Source organism: Ranitomeya imitator, chromosome 6, assembly GCF_032444005.1.
Source record: "Ranitomeya imitator isolate aRanImi1 chromosome 6, aRanImi1.pri, whole genome shotgun sequence".
Lineage (NCBI taxonomy): Eukaryota > Metazoa > Chordata > Amphibia > Anura > Dendrobatidae > Ranitomeya > Ranitomeya imitator.
In genome coordinates, this window is record NC_091287.1 from 609,640 (window position 1) to 629,213 (window position 19,574).

General features: G+C 48.0%; 1 protein-coding gene and 1 pseudogene across 4 annotated transcripts in view; one reads left to right on the forward strand and one right to left on the reverse strand.

Moving 5' to 3' along the window:
- AGAP3 (ArfGAP with GTPase domain, ankyrin repeat and PH domain 3) overlaps nucleotides 1-19,574 on the forward strand; it is a 494,399-nt gene that overhangs the window by 462,241 nt on the left and 12,584 nt on the right. For 2 of the 4 annotated variants that reach the window (XM_069729028.1, XM_069729026.1), the window contains exons 12-15: nucleotides 4,025-4,174; nucleotides 10,092-10,256; nucleotides 15,554-15,708; nucleotides 15,789-15,879. In XM_069729028.1, the coding sequence (XP_069585129.1) occupies nucleotides 4,025-4,174; nucleotides 10,092-10,256; nucleotides 15,554-15,708; nucleotides 15,789-15,879 (561 nt within the window). The remainder of the gene's footprint in view (nucleotides 1-4,024; nucleotides 4,175-10,091; nucleotides 10,257-15,553; nucleotides 15,709-15,788; nucleotides 15,880-19,574) is intronic. The other 2 variants (XM_069729029.1, XM_069729027.1) reach the window with 1 other exon arrangement.
- Nucleotides 6,023-9,368, reverse strand: LOC138643629 (golgin subfamily A member 6-like protein 22; annotated as a pseudogene).

The window sequence follows — 19,574 nt, forward strand, 5'->3', positions numbered from 1 at the left end:
CTCATATTGTAATGCTGTGCCCCCTCATATTGTAATGCTGTGCCCCCTCATATTGTAATGCTGTGCCCCCTCATATTGTAATGCTGTGCCCCTCATAATGTAATGCTGTGCCCCCTCATATTGTAATGCTGTGCTACCTCATAATGTAATGCTGTGCTCCCTCATATTGTAATGCTGTGCATCCTCATATTGTAATGCTGTGCCCCCTCATATTGTAATGCTGTGCCCCCTCATAGTGTAATGCTGTGCCCCCACATAGTGTAATGCTGTGCCCCCTCATAGTGTAATGCTGTGCCCCCTCATAATGTAATGCTGTGCACCCTCATATTGTAATGCTGTGCCCCCTCATATTGTAATGCTGTGCCCCCTCATATTGTAATGCTGTGCCCCCTCATATTGTAATGCTGTGCCCCCTCATATTGTAATGCTGTGCCCCCTCATAATGTAATGCTGTGCCCCCTCATATTGTAATGCTGTGCCCCCTCATATTGTAATGCTGTGCCCCCTCATATTGTAATGCTGTGCCCCCTCATATTGTAATGCTGTGCCCCCTCATAATGTAATGCTGTGCCCCTCATAATGTAATGCTGTGCCCCCTCATAATGTAATGCTGTGCCCCCTCATAATGTAATGCTGTGCCCCCTCATATTGTAATGCTGTGCCCCCTCATAATGTAATGCTGTGCCCCCTCATATTGTAATGCTGTGCCCCCTCATATTGTTATGATGTGCCCCCTCATAGTGTAATGCTGTGCCCCCTCATAGTGTAATGCTGTGCCCCCTCATAGTGTAATGCTGTGCCCCCTCATAGTGTAATGCTGTGCCCCCTCATAGTGTAATGCTGTGCCCCCTTATAGTGTAATGCTGCCCCCCCATAGTGTAATGCTGTGCCCCCACATAGTGTAATGCTGTGCCCCCTCATAGTGTAATGCTGCCCCCTCATAGTGTAATGCTGTGCCCCCTCATATTGTAATGCTGTGCCCCCCCATAGTGTAATGCTGTGCCCCCTCATATTGTAATGCTGTGCCCCCTCATATTGTAATGCTGTGCCCCCTCATATTGTAATGCTGCCCCCCCCATAGTGTAATGCTGTGCCCCCTCATAGTGTAATGCTGTGCCCCCTCATAGTGTAATGCTGCCCCCTCATAGTGTAATGCTGTGCCCCCTCATATTGTAATGCTGTGCCCCCCCATAGTGTAATGCTGTGCCCCCTCATATTGTAATGCTGTGCCCCCTCATATTGTAATGCTGTGCCCCCTCATATTGTTATGATGTGCCCCCTCATAGTGTAATGCTGTGCCCCCTCATAGTGTAATGCTGTGCCCCCTCATAGTGTAATGCTGCCCCCCCCCATAGTGTAATGCTGTCCCCCCTCATAGTGTAATGCTGTGCCCTCTCATACTGTAATGCTGTGCCCCCTCATATTGTAATGCTGTGCCCCCTCATATTGTAATGCTGTGCCCCCTCACAGTGTAATGCTGTGCCCCCTCATAGTGTAATGCTGTCCCCCCTCATAGTGTAATGCTGTGCCCCCTCAGTGTAATGCTGTGCCCCCTCATAGTGTAATGCTGTCCCCCCTCATATTGTAATGCTGTGCCCCCTCATACTGTAATGCTGTCCCCCCTCATAGTGTAATGCTGTGCCCCCTCATATTGTAATGCTGTGCCCCCTCATATTGTAATGCTGTGCCCCCTCATATTGTAATGCTGTGCCCCCTCATAGTGTAATGCTGTCCCCCCTCATAGTGTAATGCTGTCCCCCCTCATATTGTAATGCTGCGCCCCCTCATAATGTAATGCTGTGCCCCCTCATAGTGTAATGCTGTGCCCCCTCATAGTGTAATGCTGTGCCCCCTCATAGTGTAATGCTGTGCCCCCTCATAATGTAATGCTGTGCCCCCTCATAGTGTAATGCTGTGCCCCCTCATAGTGTAATGCTGTGCCCCCTCAGTGTAATGCTGTGCCCCCTCATAGTGTAATGCTGTGGCCCCTCATAGTGTAATGCTGCCCCCCTCATATTGTAATGCTGTGCCCCCTCATAGTGTAATGCTGTGCCCCCTCATAGTGTAATGCTGTGCCCCCTCATAGTGTAATGCTGCGCCCCCTCATAGTGTAATGCTGCCCCCCCTCATATTGTAATGCTGTGCCCCCTCAGTGTAATGCTGTGTCCCCTCAGTGTAATGCTGTGCCCCCTCATAGTGTAATGCTGTGCCCCCTCATAGTGTAATGCTGCCCCCCCTCATATTGTAATGCTGTGCCCCCTCATAATGTAATGCTGTGCCCCCTCATAGTGTAATGCTGTGCCCCCTCATATTGTAATGCTGTGCCCCCTCATAGTGTAATGCTGTGCCCCCTCATATTGTAATGCGTTGTCCCCTCAGTGTAATGCTGTGCCCCCTCATATTGTAATGCTGTGCCCCCTCATAGTGTAATTCTGTGCCCCCTCATAGTGTAATGCTGTGCCCCCTCATAGTGTAATGCTGTGCCCCCTCATATTGTAATGCTGTGCCCCCTCATAGTGTAATGCTGTGCCCCCTCATATTGTAATGCTGTGCCCCCTCAGTGTAATGCTGTCCCCCCTCATAGTGTAATGCTGTGCCCCCTCATAATGTAATGCTGTGCCCCCTCATAGTGTAATGCTGTGCCCCCTCATAGTGTAATGCGGTGCCCCCTCAGTGTAATGCTGTGCCCCCTCATAGTGTAATGCTGTGCCCCCTCATAATGTAATGCTGTGCCCCCTCATAGTGTAATGCTGTGCCCCCTCATATTGTAATGCTGTGCCCCCTCATAATGTAATGCTGTGCCCCCTCATAGTGTAATGCTGTGCCCCCTCATAGTGTAATGCTGTCCCCCCTCATAATGTAATGCTGTGCCCCCTCATACTGTAATGCTGTGCCCCCTCATATTGTAATGCTGTGCCCCCTCATATTGTAATGCTGTGCCCCCTCATATTGTAATGCTGTGCCCCCTCATATTGTAATGCTGCCCCCCCTCATATTGTAATGCTGTGCCCCCTCATAATGTAATGCTGCCCCCCCTCATAGTGTAATGCTGTGCCCCCTCATATTGTAATGCTGCCCCCCCTCATAATGTAATGCTGTGCCCCCTCATAATGTAATGCTGTGCCCCCTCATATTGTAATGCTGTGCCCCCTCATAGTGTAATGCTGTGCCCCCTCATAGTGTAATGCTGTGCCCCCTCATAATGTAATGCTGTGCCCCCTCATATTGTAATGCTGTGCCCCCTCATATTGTAATGCTGTGCCCCCTTATAATGTAATGCTGTGCCCCCTCATATTGTAATGCTGTGCCCCCTCATATTGTAATGCTGTGCCCCCTCATATTGTAATGCTGCCCCCCCTCCCCGCTGGCGCTGCCATCACCATTTCTGATACCGTGTCAGTGATGTGTGTCCCCCTCCCCGCTGGCGCTGCCATGCTCAGCTCTTCCTGTAATTACATTACCCGCTGCTTTATGCAGAGTTATTCTCCCAGGACTAATTGATGGCGCATGTTTAATTCATTAATCATTAGCATCAAATTCCACAATTACGCGGCGCTGATTGTACAACGACGTGGAGTATAATGAGTCCTATTACCTGACAGCGCCAGCCGCCCTCCCTCGCCTGCGCCAGCCGCCTTTTTTATATCTCTCTGATGCCCAGTCACCTACTTTAACCCCTCAAGTTCTCTCTGACACCTCTTACTGTTCATCCTGTCACATAACACCAAGAAACTCTGTATTCCCTCCAGGACTGTTGTGTACTACCTGAAGTGTTGCTCCACATACATCACCTCCTGGCACCCCCATATGGCAGTGTGCTGCTCGGCTCCACATGCAGACGTGCCCTTCGTTCCCTCCTGATACAGTCATGTTAGGCCTGACAGGACTGTGCTCCTCTATCCAGTTTCTGAAGGATTTATGTAGGATTTATAACTGGCATATCGTTCCATGACGCAGTAATGACCGGAGCTTCCAGTCCCTTCTCTCTCCACCATAGACACCATGTTTGTACGTTACCTTCCAGGAGCCACTCATTCCTCCAGCTCCTTGTCCTCTGAGCGCTCAGTCAGCGGCCTCAGCCTCTCAACTTATAGCGGGAAGAGCGACGGGGTCACCCTGACCCAGAGGTCCTATTCTGTGTGTAGTGGGGAGCAGTGGGGTGACACCTCAACAGGTGAGAGGCCCGAATGACACACGATCTACCGCTTTAATTTCTTTGTCCCTCGAGTGTTTCTTTCTACTGCGTCCCTTTCCTCTCTTTCTCCTGCATCCTTTTTCCTCTTTCTCCTGTGTCCCTTTCCTCTCTTTCTCCTGCGTCCCTTTTTTCTCTCCTGTGTCCCTTTCTTCCCTTTCTCCTGCTTCCCTTTCCTCCCTTTCTCTTTCCTCTCTTTCTCCTTCGTCCCTTTCCTCTTTTTCTTGCGTCCCTTTCCTCTCTCCTGCGTCCCTTTCCTCTCTCCTGCGTCCCTTTCCTCTCTCCTGCGTCCCTTTCCTCTCTCCTGCGTCCCTTTCCTCTCTCCTGCGTCCCTTTCCTCTCTCTTGCGTCCCTTTCCTCTCTCCTGCGTTCCTTTCCTCTCTCCTGCGTCCCTTTCCTCTCTCCTGCGTCCCTTTCCTCTCTCCTGCGTCCCTTTCCTCTCTCCTGCGTCCCTTTCCTCTTTCCTGCGTCCCTTTCCTCTCTCCTGCTTCCCTTTCCTCTCTCCTGCGTCCCTTTCCTCTCTCCTGCGTCCCTTTCCTCTCTCCTGCGTCCCTTTCCTCTCTCCTGCGTCCCTTTCCTCTCTCCTGCGTCCCTTTCCTCTCTCCTGCGTCCCTTTCCTCTCTCCTGCGTCCCTTTCCTCTCTCCTGCGTCCCTTTCCTCTCTCCTGCGTCCCTTTCCTCTCTCCTGCGTCCCTTTCCTCTCTCCTGCGTCCCTTTCCTCTCTCCTGCGTCCCTTTTCTCCCTTTCTCTTGCGTCCCTTTTTTCTCTCCTGTATCCCTTTCCTCTTTCTCCGGGGTCCCTTTCCTCTCTTTCCTGCGTCCCTTTACTCTTTCTCCTGCGTACCTTTCCTCTTTCTCCTACGTCCCTTTCCTTTCTTTCTCCTGCGTCCCTTTCCCTCTTTTTTTCCTGAGTCCCTTTACTCTCTTTCTCATTTGTCCCTTTCCTCTTTTTCTCTTACTTACCTTTCCACTTTGTCCTGGGTCCCTTTCTTCTCTTTCTCCGGTATCCCTTTCCTCTTTTTCCTGCGTCCCTTTCCTCCCTTTCTCCTGTGTCCCCTTTCTCCTGCGTCCCCTTTCTCCTGCTTCCCTTTCCTCTCTTTCTCCTGCGTCCTTTTCATCTTTCCTCTTTCTTCTGCTTCCCTTTCCTCTTTCTCCTGTGTCCCTTTCCTCTTTCTCCTGCGTCCCTTTCCTCTTTCTCCTGCATCCCTTTTTTCTCTCCTGCGTCTTTTTCCTCTCTTTCTCCTTTGTCCCTTTCCTCTTTCTCCTGTGTCCCTTTCCTCTCTTGCTCCTGCGTCCCTTTTCTTTCTCCAGCGTTCGTTTCCTCTTTCTCCTGCGTCCTTTTCCTCTTTCTCCTGCATCCCTTTCCTATCTTTCTCCTGTGTCCCTTTCCTCTTTCTCCTGCCTACCTTTCCCCTCTTTCTCTTAATTTCCTTTCCACTTTCTCCTGCATTTATTTGCTCTTTCTAGTGCGTTCCTTTCCTCTTTCTCCTGTGTTCCTTTCCTCTTTCTCCTGCTTTTCTTTCCTTTCTTCTTTGTTTCTATTCTTTCTTCATTTTCTCATTCTCCGCTATTTCAGCATTTTCCTTCATTTTTTCACTCTTCCCTATTCTTTCTACACTCTTTTTCATATTCTTCCTTATTTCTTTCTTTCACTTTCCCTTTTCTTTCTCCATTTTCTCTTATTTTCTCGCTGTCTCCCTTTATATTTATCCTTTCCTCTCTCTTTCTATCTTGCTTCCACTCTCTTGTTTCTTCTTCTTACTCTTCATGTTTTACTTTCTACTTCTTTCCCTTTTACTTTTCCTTTCACTCTCTCTCCCTTTCTTTCCCCTTTACTGTTCTCCCTTTTCCTCTCTTCCCCTTTCTCTTTTACTCTTGCTCTTTCTTTTCCTCTTCTCTTTCGCGTTCTCTCGCTTCCTGTCTATCTTCTCTTTTTCTGTCTTCTCTCTCTTCTTTTCCTCCTGTATCTTTTCCTCTTTTGCTTCCTGTCTTTCTTTTCCTCTCTCGTTTCCTCTCTTCTCGTCTTCCTTTTTTGCTTCCTGTCTTTTTCTTCCTCTCTCTTCCTGTCTTTCTTGCTTCCTCTCCCTGTTCCTCTCTCTCCCTCTGTCACTTCATTTTTCTCTTCTCTTCCTGTCTTTCTCTTTCTTCCTCTTTTCCTTTTTCTCTCCTTCTCTCGCCCGCCTTTTTCTCTCCCTCTCTCTTCTTCCCACTTCCTGTGTTTTCCTTTCTCTCTACATTTCTCGCTTCCAGTCTTTGTTTTTCTCTTCTTGTCTCTTTCCTATCTTTTTCATGCCCTCTCCTGCTTTCTCTCTGTCTCTCTTCCTCTCTCTTAGCTTCTCTTCTTGCTTCCTGTCTTTATCTGTTCCTCTTTCATTCTCCCTTTCTCTCTCTTTCCCCCTCTCTCCCCTTCTCTCTCACTTCCTGTGTTTCTCTTCTCTCTTTCTCTTTCCCTCTCTTGCTTCCTGTGTTTCTCTTCCTCTCTCAGGAATCCTTTCTCGCTCTTCCTATCTCGCTTCCTGTCTTTCTCTTCCTTTCTCACTCTTTCTCTCTCTCCTCCTCTCCCCATCTGTCTCTCACTCTCTCCCTCTCTTCTTTTTACTTCCTGTGTTTTTCTTTCTGTCCTTTGTTTGTTTTTCTCTTCTTTCGCTTCCCATCTTTCTCATGCCCTCTACTGCTTTCTCTCTTCCTCTTCCCCTCGCTTCCTGTCTTTTCTGATTCTTCCTCTCTCGCTTCTTGTTTTCTTTCTCTTTCTCACTCGCTTCCTGTTTTTCTGCCTTCCTCTTTTTTTCTTCCCCTTTCACTTCCTGTCTTTCTCTCTCCCTCTCTTGCATCCTGTCTCTCTCTCTCTCGCTTCCTGTCTTTCTCTCTTATGCTTCCTGTCTTTCTCTCTGCCTCTCTCGCTTTCTGGTTTTCTTTCTCTCTCTTTTGATTTCTCCCTGTCTTTCTCTTCCTCTACCCCTATCGCTTCCTGTCTTTCTCTTTTCTCTTTCTCTTTCTTCCCTACTCTTCCTCTCTCTTCTTTTTTGTCTCCCTCGCGTCCTGTTTTTCTCTCTCTTACTTCCTGTCTTTCTCTCCCTCTCTCACTTCCTGTCTTTCTCTTCCTGTCTCACTTATTGGCTTTATCTCTTCCTGTCTTTCTTCCTCTCTCTTCCGGTCTTTCTTCCTCCCTCATGTCATGTATTTCTATTCCTTTCTCCCTTACTTCCTCATTCTTCCTCTTTCACTTCCTGTATTTCTCTCCCTTTCTCGCTTCCTGTCTTTCTCTTCCTCTCTCTTCTTTCTCTCTCTTCCTGTCTTCACTTATTGTCTTTTTCTCTTCCTCTTTCTCTCCCCCCTTTGTCTATCCTTCTCTCATCCTATCACTTCCTATGTTTCTCTTCCTCTCTCGCTTTCTGTCTTTTTATTTCCCTCGCTTCCTGTCTTTCTCTCCCTGTCTATTTCTCTCTCCCTCTCTCACTTCCTGTTTTTCTCTCTCCCTTTCTCGCTTCCTGTCTTACTCTCTTCCTTTATCTCCATCTCTCGCTTCCTGTCATTCTTCCTCTCTTCCTGCCTTTCTTCCTCTCCCTCTGTTGCTTCCTGCTTTCTCTTCCTCTCTTATCTCTCTCTTCCTCTCTTCCTGCCTTTCTTCCTCTCCCTCTGTTGCTTCCTGCTTTCTCTTCCTCTCTTTTCTCTCTCTTCCTCTCACTTATTGTCTTTCTCTTCCTCTTTCTCCCACTTTTTCTTTCTCTTTCTCTCCCCTCTGTCTATCTCTCGCTAATCATATCACTTCCTGTGTTTCTCTTCCTCTCTCGCTTCGTCTTTTTTTCTTCCCATCTTTCTCCTTCTTTCTCTCTTCCTCTTCCCCTCTTCTTTCTCTCTCTCTCTCACTTCCTGTTTTTCTTTTTTTTGCCTCCTTTCTTGCCTCCTGTCTCTTCCTCTTTCTCCCTCACTTGTTTCCTGTCTTTCTCTTCCCCTCTCTTGCTCTCACTTCCTGTTTCACTTCCCCTCTCTTTCCCGCTCTTCCTCTGTCCCTCTTGCTTCCTTTCTTTCTCACTTCCTTTCTCTCCCTCTCTCGCTTCCTGACTTTCTTCCTCTCTCCCGCTCTCTTCCTGTCTTTTTCTTCCTCTCTCTTGCTTCCTGTCTTTCTCTTCCTCACTCTTGCTTCCTGTCTTTCTTCCTCTCTCTCTCGCTTCCTATCTTTCTGTAACTCTTTCTCGCTTCCTGTCTTTCTTCCTCTCTCTCGCTTCCTGTCTTTCTCTTGGATCTTCTAGCGCTCTCTTCCTGTCTCACTTACTGTCTTTCTCTTCCTCACTCTTGCTTCCTGTCCTTCTTCCTCTCTCTCTCTCTCGCTTCCTATCTTTCTGTAACTCTTTCTCGCTTCCTGTCTTTCTTCCTCTCTCTCGCTTCCTGTCTTTCTCTTGGATCTTCTAGCGCTCTCTTCCTGTCTCACTTACTGTCTTTCTCTTTCTTTCTCCCTCTCTCGCTTCTCTTTCTCCTCTTTTCCTCTCTTGCTTCCTGACTATTCCTCACTTGCTTCTTGTCTTTCTCTTCCTCTCTTGCTTCCTCAATCTTCCTCTCCCTCTTCCTTTTTTGTCTTCCTTATTGTTCCTCTCTCTTCCTGTCTTTCTTTCTTCCTCCCTCTCGTGTTGTCTTTCGATTCCCCTTTCTCTCGCTTCCAGTCTTCCTGGCTTTCTCTTTCCCTGTCTTTCTCTTTCTTGCATGATTTTGCTCTCTTCCTCTGTCGCGTTTTTTTCTTTCTTTCTCTCTGTTTCTCACTTCTTCTCTAACTTCCTGTCTCTTTCTCTCTCTTCATGCCTTTTTCTTCCTCACTCTTCCTCTCTGTTCCTCTTTTGCTGTCTTTCTCTTCCTCTCTCACGCTTCTGTCTATCTCTCGCTCCCTGTCTTTCTCCTTTTTCCTTTCTTCCTCTCTTGCTTTCTCTCTCGGTCTCTCTTCTTCTGTCTCTTTCTTGCTTCCTGTCTTTCTTTTTTCCTAGCTTTCGCTTTGTCTTCTACTCTCGCTTCCTGTCTCTTTCTTCCTGTCTTTCTCTGTTCCTCTTTCTCTTCCTCTCTTGCTTCCTGTCTCTCGCTTCCTTTCTTTCGCTCGCTATTCTTCACTTGCTTCCTCACTATTCCTCGCTTTCTCTTCCTTTCTTGCTTCCTCAATCTTCCTCTCTCTCTCTCTGTCTTTCTGTTCCGCATTCTTCCTTTCTCTTCCTGTCTTTCTCTTCCCCTTTCGCATCCTCAATCTTCCTTTCTCGCTTCCTGTCTTTCTCTTCCTCTCTTCTCCTCTCTTACTTCATGTCGTTCTCTTCCTTTTTTGATTCCTATCGTTCTCTCCCTCTCTGACTTCTTGTCTTTCTCTTTCGCTTCCTCTACCTCTCTCGCTTCCTGTCTTTCTCTTCCTCTCTTAATTCTTGTCATTCTTTTCCTTTCTCAATTCCTGTCTTTCTCTTCCTCTCCCTTTATTCCTCATCCTGTCTTGCTTCCTCTCTCCTCCCCCTCACTTCGTTCTTTCTCTTCCTCTCTTGCTTTCTGTTTTTCTGTGCCTCACTCCTCTCTCACTTCCTGTCTTTCTCTCCCTCTCTCACTTCCTGTCTTTCTCTTCCTCTCTTGCTTCCTGTCTTACTTTTCCTGTCTTGCTTCCTGTCTTTTTCTCTTTCTCTCGCCCTCTCTTGCTTCCTTTCTCTTCCTCACTCTTTTCCTACTTCCTGTCTTCCTCTCTTCTCTCTTACTTCCTGTCGTTCTCGTCCTCTTTCGCTTCCTGTCTTGCTTCCTCTCTCCCCTCTCCTCCTCTGTTTCCCTTCTCTCTCATGTCTCACCTATCAGTGGCTTGATGTCTTTTTTTCCTCTTTGTATAGCAATGTTTCTTCTTTCCTGTGTATGTTGCTATTTGTGTTGCCTCATTTGTGGCTTTATTTCTAGGCATGTCTTCTAGTGACTCACTAATTCCCTCTTCAAATATGGGGGGCACCGCAAGCCCAAAATTAGATCCTCCACCTTCTCCTCATGCTAATCGTAAAAAGCATCGCAGGAAAAAGAGCAGTGGTCCACAGCGCCCTGAGGGAGGTGTGCCTGCTGCGGGGGAAGGTAACCACATCCACAGCCATCAATGAAGAATTTCCACATTACCAGGGAAAAAAGTAATTTACTGAACCCCGGACAATAAAGATCACAGGAAAGAAGACGGCTGCCAAATTCACCAACAACCGGTCACACTGATACATGAAGTGCACAGTGTCCGGCTTCCAGCCTTTTAGTGATACTTATACTCTTAGATCAGGCGGTCGCCCAGCACTATGTAAGTGCACCCCACAAGGACATACACCTCAATATACCTTGCCACCACTAGATTACCCGCTGCACCCTGCACAAAAATGGTTAAATGTTCAATAAAAAGATGAAAAAATGCATAAAACACAAGAGATACTAGTCAATATTTTGGCCAAAATGTGCGGCTCACAACACATGCCAGGGGCTCTCCCTACAGTAAAATTTAAAAAATTGCTCCCCGATAAGAATATAACCCCAACACAACCCCAGAAAATCCTTTATAAGTTACCAGTCACTTCCATAATGTGACCGCTCTTACAGTAGAGATCTATTGTGTGACCGCTCTTACAGTACAGAGCTCTATAGTGTGACCGCTCTTACAGTACAGAGCTCTATAGTGTGACCGCTCTTACAGTACAGAGCTCTATAGTGTGACCTCTCTTACAGTACAGAGCTCTATAGTGTGACCGCTCTTACAGTAGAGATCTATTGTGTGACCGCTCTTACAGTACAGAGCTCTATAGTGTGACCGCTCTTACAGTACAGAGCTCTATAGTGTGACCGCTCTTACAGTACAGAGCTTTATTGTGTGACCGCTCTTACAGTACTGAGCTCTATAGTGTGACCGCTCTTACAGTACAGAGCTCTATAGTGTGAGCGTTCTTACAGTACAGAGCTTTATTGTGTGACCGCTCTTACAGTACTGAGCTCTATAGTGTGACCGCTCTTACAGTACAGAGCTCTATAGTGTGACCGCTCTTACAGTACAGAGCTTTATTGTGTGACCACTCTTACAGTACAGAGCTCTATAGTGTGACTGCTCTTACAGTACAGAGCTCTATAGTGTGACCGCTCTTACAGTACAGAGCTTTATTGTGTGACTGCTCTTACAGTACAGAGCTCTATAGTGTGACCGCTCTTACAGTACAGAGCTTTATTGTGTGACCGCTCTTACAGTACAGAGCTCTATAGTGTGACCGCTCTTACAGTACAGAGCTCTATAGTGTGACCTCTCTTACAGTACAGAGCTTTATTGTGTGACCGCTCTTACAGTACAGAGCTCTATAGTGTGACCGCTCTTACAGTACAGAGCTCTATAGTGTGACCGCTCTTACAGTACAGAGCTCTATAGTGTGACCGCTCTTACAGTACAGAGCTCTATAGTGTGACCGCTCTTACAGTACAGAGCTCTATAGTGTGACCGCTCTTACAGTACAGAGCTCTATAGTGTGACCACTCTTACATTACAGAGCTCTATAGTGTGACCGCTCTTACAGTACAGAGCTCTATAGTGTGACTGCTCTTACAGTACAGAGCTCTATAGTGTGACCGCTATTACAGTAGAGATCTATTGTTTGACCGCTCTTACAGTACAGGAGCTCTATAGTGTGACCGCTCTTACAGTAGAGATCTATTGTGTGACCGCTCTTATAGTACAGAGCTCTATAGTGTGACCGCTCTTACAGTACAGAGCTCTATAGTGTGACTGCTCTTACATTACAGAGCTCTATAGTGTGACCGCTCTTACAGTACAGAGCTCTATAGTGTGACCGCTCTTACAGTACAGAGCTCTATAGTGTGACCGCTCTTACAGTAGAGATCTATTGTGTGACCGCTCTTACAGTACAGAGCTCTATAGTGTGACCGCTCTTACAGTACAGAGCTCTATAGTGTGACCGCTCTTACAGTAGAGAGCTATTGTGTGACCGCTCTTACAGTACAGAGCTCTATAGTGTGACCGCTCTTACAGTACAGAGCTCTATAGTGTGACCGCTCTTACAGTACAGAGCTCTATAGTGTGACCGCTCTTACAGTACAGAGCTCTATAGTGTGACCGCTCTTACAGTACAGAGCTCTATAGTGTGACCGCTCTTACAGTACAGAGCTCTATAGTGTGACCGCTCTTACAGTAGAGATCTATTGTGTGACCGCCACTCTTACAGTACAGAGCTCTATAGTGTGACCACTCTTACAGCACAGAGCTCTATAGTGTGACCGCCGCTCTTACAGTACAGAGCTCTATAGTGTGACCGCTCTTACAGCACAGAGCTCTATAGTGTGACCGCTCTTACAGTACACAGCTCTATAGTGTGACCACTCTTACAGTACAGAGCTCTATAGTGTGACTGCTCTTACATTACAGAGCTCTATAGTGTGACCGCTCTTACAGTACACAGCTCTATAGTGTGACCGCTTTTACAGTACAGAGCTCTATAGTGTGACCGCTCTTACAGCACAGAGCTCTATAGTGTGACCGCTCTTACAGTACAGAGCTCTATAGTGTGACCACTCTTACAGTACAGAGCTCTATAGTGTGACTGCTCTTACAGTACACAGCTCTATAGTGTGACCGCTCTTACAGTACAGAGCTCTATAGTGTGACCACTCTTACAGTACAGAGCTCTATAGTGTGACTGCTCTTACAGTACACAGCTCTATAGTGTGACTGCTCTTACATTACACAGCTCTATAGTGTGACCGCTCTTACATTACACAGCTCTATAGTGTGACCGCTCTTACAGTACACAGCTCTATAGTGTGACCGCTTTTACAGTACAGAGCTCTATAGTGTGACCGCTCTTACAGCACAGAGCTCTATAGTGTGACCGCTCTTACAGTACACAGCTCTATAGTGTGACCGCTCTTACAGTACAGAGCTCTATAGTGTGACCGCTCTTACAGTACAGAGCTCTATAGTGTGACCTCTCTTACAGTACAGAGCTCTATAGTGTGACTGCTCTTACAGTACAGAGCTCTATAGTGTGACCGCTCTTACAGTACAGAGCTCTACAGTGTGACCTCTCTTACAGTACATAGCTCTATAGTGTGACCGCTCTTACAGCACAGAGCTCTATAGTGTGACCGCTCTTACAGTACAGAGCTCTATAGTGTGACCGCTCTTACAGTACAGAGCTCTATAGTGTGACCGTTCTTACAGTACACAGCTCTATAGTGTGACCGCTCTTACAGTACAGAGCTCTATAGTGTGACCGCTCTTACAGTACAGAGCTCTATAGTGTGACCGCTTCTACAGTACAGAGCTCTATAGTGTGACCGCTCTTACACTACAGAGCTCTATAGTGTGACCGCTCTTACACTACAGAGCTCTATAGTGTGACCGCTCTTACAGTACAGAGCTCTATAGTGTGACCGCTCTTACAGTACAGAGCTCTATAGTGTGACCGCTCTTACAGTACAGAGCTCTATAGTGTGACCGCTCTTACAGTACAGAGCTCTATAGTGTGACCGCTCTTACAGTACAGAGCTCTATAGTGTGACCGCTCTTACAGTACAGAGCTCTATAGTGTGACCGCTCTTACAGTACAGAGCTCTATAGTGTGACCGCTCTTACAGTACAGAGCTCTATAGTGTGACCGCTCTTACAGTACAGAGCTCTATAGTGTGACCGCTCTTACGGTACAGAGTTCTATAATGTGACCGCTCTTACGGTACAGAGTTCTATAATGTGACCGCTCTTACAGTACAGAGCTCTATAGTGTGACCGCTCTTACAGTACAGAGCTCTATAGTGTGACCGCTCTTACAGTACAGAGCTCTATAGTGTGACCGCTCTTACAGTACAGAGCTCTATAGTGTGACCGCTCTTACAGTACAGAGCTCTATAGTGTGACCGCTCTTACGGTACAGAGCTCTATAGTGTGACCGCTCTTACGGTACAGAGTTCTATAATGTGACCGCTCTTACAGTACAGAGCTCTATAGTGTGACCGCTCTTACAGTACAGAGCTCTATAGTGTGACCGCTCTTACAGTACAGAGCTCTATAGTGTGACCGCTCTTACAGTACAGAGCTCTATAGTGTGACCGCTCTTACAGTACAGAGCTCTATAGTGTGACCGCTCTTACAGTACAGAGCTCTATAGTGTGACCGCTCTTACAGTACAGAGCTCTATATTGTGACCGCTCTTACAGTACAGAGCTCTATAGTGTGACCGCTCTTACAGTACAGAGCTCTATAGTGTGACCGCTCTTACAGTACAGAGCTCTATAGTGTGACCGCTCTTACAGTACACAGCTCTATAGTGTGACCGCTCTTACAGTACAGAGCTCTATAGTGTGACCGCTCTTACAGTACAGAGCTCTATAGTGTGACCTCTCTTACAGTACAGAGCTCTATAGTGTGACCGCTCTTACAGTACAGAGCTCTATAGTGTGACCGCTCTTACAGTACAGAGCTCTACAGTGTGACCTCTCTTACAGTACATAGCTCTATAGTGTGACCGCTCTTACAGCACAGAGCTCTATAGTGTGACCGCTCTTACAGTACAGAGCTCTATAGTGTGACCGCTCTTACAGTACAGAGCTCTATAGTGTGACCGTTCTTACAGTACACAGCTCTATAGTGTGACCGCTCTTACAGTACAGAGCTCTATAGTGTGACCGCTCTTACAGTACAGAGCTCTATAGTGTGACCGCTTCTACAGTACAGAGCTCTATAGTGTGACCGCTCTTACACTACAGAGCTCTATAGTGTGACCGCTCTTACAGTACAGAGCTCTATAGTGTGACCGCTCTTACAGTACAGAGCTCTATAGTGTGACCGCTCTTACAGTACAGAGCTCTATAGTGTGACCGCTCTTACAGTACAGAGCTCTATAGTGTGACCGCTCTTACAGTACAGAGCTCTATAGTGTGACCGCTCTTACAGTACAGAGCTCTATAGTGTGACCGCTCTTACAGTACAGAGCTCTATAGTGTGACCGCTCTTACAGTACAGAGCTCTATAGTGTGACCGCTCTTACAGTACAGAGCTCTATAGTGTGACCGCTCTTACAGTACAGAGCTCTATAGTGTGACCGCTCTTACAGTACAGAGCTCTATATTGTGACCTCTCTTACAGTACAGAGCTCTATAGTGTGACCGCTCTTACAGTACAGAGCTCTATAGTGTGACCGCTCTTACAGTACAGAGCTCTATAGTGTGACCGCTCTTACAGTAGAGAATAAACAGTGTGATTTCTCTTACAAAACACCACTCTTTCTCTATTATTGTGTCATTGACTAATATTTGTAGATTTCACCTACCCAGTTTATTAAAGACTCCATTGTTTGGCAAATTAGAAAGTGCCGTCATTTATTTACCTCTTCTTCACACAGAACCCGAGGAGTCTTACGGCTTTGTGATTGTCTCATTGAGTGGTCAGAGTTGGCATTTCGAGGCATCTATCTATGAGGACCGCGAGCTTTGGGTTCAGGCCATTGAAAGCCAGATCTTGGCAAGTCTGCAGAACTGCGAGAGTACAAAAAACAAGGTGGGTTACAAGACGTAATGAGTGCTAAAGACTGCAGACCATCCCTCACAGCCCCATAATCAGCTCTTCTCTTCTTCCAGACAAGACTCGGCAGTCAAAGTGATGCCCTCGCCATTCAGTCTATACGGAGTGTGAGAGGAAACAGCCTGTGTGTAGATTGTGACACTGCCAGTGAGTAGCCACTTGCTAGATCCCAATCTTCTGGGTTGTCATAAATCAATTGGCTTTGAAATTAGGATTTATTTGTGTTGAGCTTTAGAAATATCATGTATCTGAATTTTTATCCCTGAAGCTAGTGTCCACAGTGTATAGGTCTGCCTGGAGTCAGGGTCCACACTGTATAGATCTCCCGGGTGTCAGTATCCACACTGTATAGATCTCCTGGGAGTCGGCGTCCACACTGTATAGATCTCCTGGGAGTCGGCGTCCACACTGTATAGATCTCCCGAGAGTCGGCGTCCACACTGTATAGATCTCCTGGAAGTCGGCGTCCACACTGTATAGATCTCCTGAGAGTCGGCGTGCACACTGTATAGATCTCCCGAGAGTCGGCGTCCACACTATATAGATCCCCCGAGAGTCGGCGTCCACACTGTATAGATCTCCCGAGAGTCGGCGTCCACACTGTATAGATCTCCCGGGAGTGGGCGTCCACACTGTATAGATCTCCCGGGAGTGGGCGTCCACACTGTATAGATCTCCCTGGAGTGGGCGTCCACACTGTATAGATCTCCCGGGAGTGGGCGTCCACACTGCATAGATTTCCCGGGAATCGGCGTCCACACTTTATAGATCTCCCGAGAGTCGGCATCCACACTTTATAGATCTCCTGGAAGTCGGCGTCCACACTGTATAGATCTCCTGAGAGTCGACGTCCACACTGTATAGATCTCCTGAGAGTCGGCGTCCACACTGTATAGATCTCCCGAGAGTCGGCGTCCACACTGTATAGATCTCCCGAGAGTCGGCGTCCACACTGTATAGATCTCCCGAGAGTCGGCGTCCACACTGTATAGATCTCCCGAGAGTCGGCGTCCACACTGTATAGATCTCCCGAGAGTCGGCGTCCACACTGTATAGATCTCCCGAGAGTCGGCGTCCACACTGTATAGATCTCCCGAGAGTCGACGTCCACACTGTATAGATCTCCCGAGAGTCGGCGTCCACACTGTATAGATCTCCCGAGAGTCGGCGTCCACACTGTATAGATCTCCCGAGAGTCGGCGTCCACACTGTATAGATCTCCCGAGAGTCGGCGTCCACACTGTATAGATCTCCCGAGAGTCGGCGTCCACACTGTATAGATCTCCCGAGAGTCGGCGTCCACACTGTATAGAACTCCTAGGAGTCGGCGTCCACACTGTATAGATCTACCGAGAGTCGGCGTCCACACTGTATAGAACTCCTAGGAGTCGGCGTCCACACTGTATAGATCTCCCGAGAGTCGGCATCCACACTGTATAGATCTCCCGAGAGTCGGCGTCCACACTGTATAGATCTCCCGAGAGTCGGCGTCCACACTGTATAGATCTCCCGAGAGTCGGCGTCCACACTGTATAGAACTCCTAGGAGTCGGCGTCCACACTGTATAGATCTCCCGAGAGTCGGCATCCACACTGTATAGATCTCCCGAGAGTCGGCATCCACACTGTATAGATCTCCCGAGAGTCGGCATCCACACTGTATAGATCTCCTGAGAGTCGGCGTCCACACTGTATAGAACTCCTAGGAGTCGGCGTCCACACTGTATAGATCTCCCGAGAGTCGGCGTCCACACTGTATAGATCTCCCGAGAGTCGGCGTCCACACTGTATAGATCTCCCGAGAGTCGGCGTCCACACTGTATAGAACTCCTAGGAGTCGGCGTCCACACTGTATAGATCTCCCGAGAGTCGGGGTCCACACTGTATAGAACTTTCAGGTGTGTATATAGTGAACCCTTTTCAGTTATGTTGGTAATGTTAAGCAAAACTAAAGAATTTTGACCAGAATATGTGCTGGTGCAATGTATACAGTTAGGGCCAGAAACATTTGGACAGTGACACAAGTTTTGTTATTTTAGCTGTTTACAAAAACATGTTCAGAAATACAATTATATGTATAATATGGGCTGAAAGTGCACACTCCCAGCTGCAATATGATAGTTTCCACATCCAAATCGGAGAAAGGGTTTAGGAATCAGCTCTGTAATGCATAGCGTCCTCTTTTTCAAGGGACCAAAAGTAATTGGACAATGGACTCTAAGGGCTGCAATTAACTCTGAAGGCGTCTCCCTCGTTAACCTGTAATCAATGAAGTAGTTAAAAGGTCAGGGGTGGATTCCAGGTGTGTGGTTTTGCATTTGGAAGCTGTTGCTGTGAGCAGACAACATGCGGTCAAAGGAACTCTCAATTGAGGTGAAGCAGAACATCCTGAGGCTGAAAAAAAAGAAAAAATCCATCAGAGAGATAGCAGACATGCTTGGAGTAGCAAAATCAACAGTTGGGTACATTCTGAGAAAAAAGGAATTGACTGGTGAGCTTGGGAACTCAAAAAGGCCTGGGCGTCCACGGATGACAACAGTGGTGGATGATCGCCGCATACTTAATTTGGTGAAGAAGAACCCGTTCACAACATCAACTGAAGTCCAGAACACTCTCAGTGAAGTAGGTGTATCTGTCTCTAAGTCAACAGTAAAGAGAAGACTCCATGACAGTAAATACAAAGGGTTCACATCTAGATGCAAACCATTCATCAATACCAAAAATAGACAGAAAAACACCTCAAGAAGCCAGCTCAGTTCTGGAAAAGTATTCTATGGACAGATGAGACAAAGATCAACCTGGACCAGAATGATGGGGAGAAGAAAGGGAACGGCACATGATCCAAGGCACACCACATCCTCTGTAAAACATGGTGGAGGCAGGGCCGTATTTGCCACTAGGCACTTGAGGGCACGTGCCTAGGGCGGCGGGATGCGGGGGGGCGCCCTTGAGCTAGGTTTTTTTTTTTTTTTTTTTTAGAAAACTCCGGGGTCAAGTTTCCGCCCCCCCTCCTCCCTCCCTCCTTCCCGCCCCCCCCCCTCCTCCCTCCTTCCCGCCCCCCTCCCTCCCTCCCTGAAGACGTAATACTCACCTTCCTCCAGCGGTGGCTGCAACTGCGTCTCAGCGCCGTCCTGTCTTCAGCGGTCACATGGTACCGATCATTAAGGGTGATGAATATGCGCATATTCATCACCCTTAATTAGCGCTACCATGTGACCGCTGAAGACAGGAAGGAAGACGCTGAGATGCCAGGAAGTTCTGTGCTGCGCGCCGGTGAGAGGTAAGTATGACAGGGAAAAAAAGTGGGGTGCCGTGCACACAGGGGGAAGGATGGGGAGCCGTGCATACAGGGGAGAAGGATGGGGAGCCGTGCATACAGGGGAGAAGGATGGGGAGCCGTGCATACAGGGGAGAAGGATGGGGAGCCGTGCACACAGGGGAGAAGGATGGGGAGCCGTGCACACAGGGGAGAAGGATGGGGAGCCGTGCACACAGGGGAGAAGGATGGGGAGCCGTGCACACAGGGGAGAAGGATGGGGAGCCGTGCATACAGGGGAGAAGGATGGGGGAGCCGTGAACGCAGGGGAGAAGGATGGGGGAGCCATGAACGCAGGGTGGGAGGATGGGGGAGCCATGAACGCAGAGTGGGAGGATGGGGGAGCCATGAACGCATGGGAGAAGGATGGGGGAGCCATGAACGCAGGGGAGAAGGATGGGGAGCCATGAACGCAGAGTGGGAGGATGGGGGAGCCATGCTTGCAGGGGAGAAGGATGGGGGAGCCATGAACGCAGTGTGGGAGGATGGAGTATAAATATGGAGTATAAATACTGGGCCCTATAAGG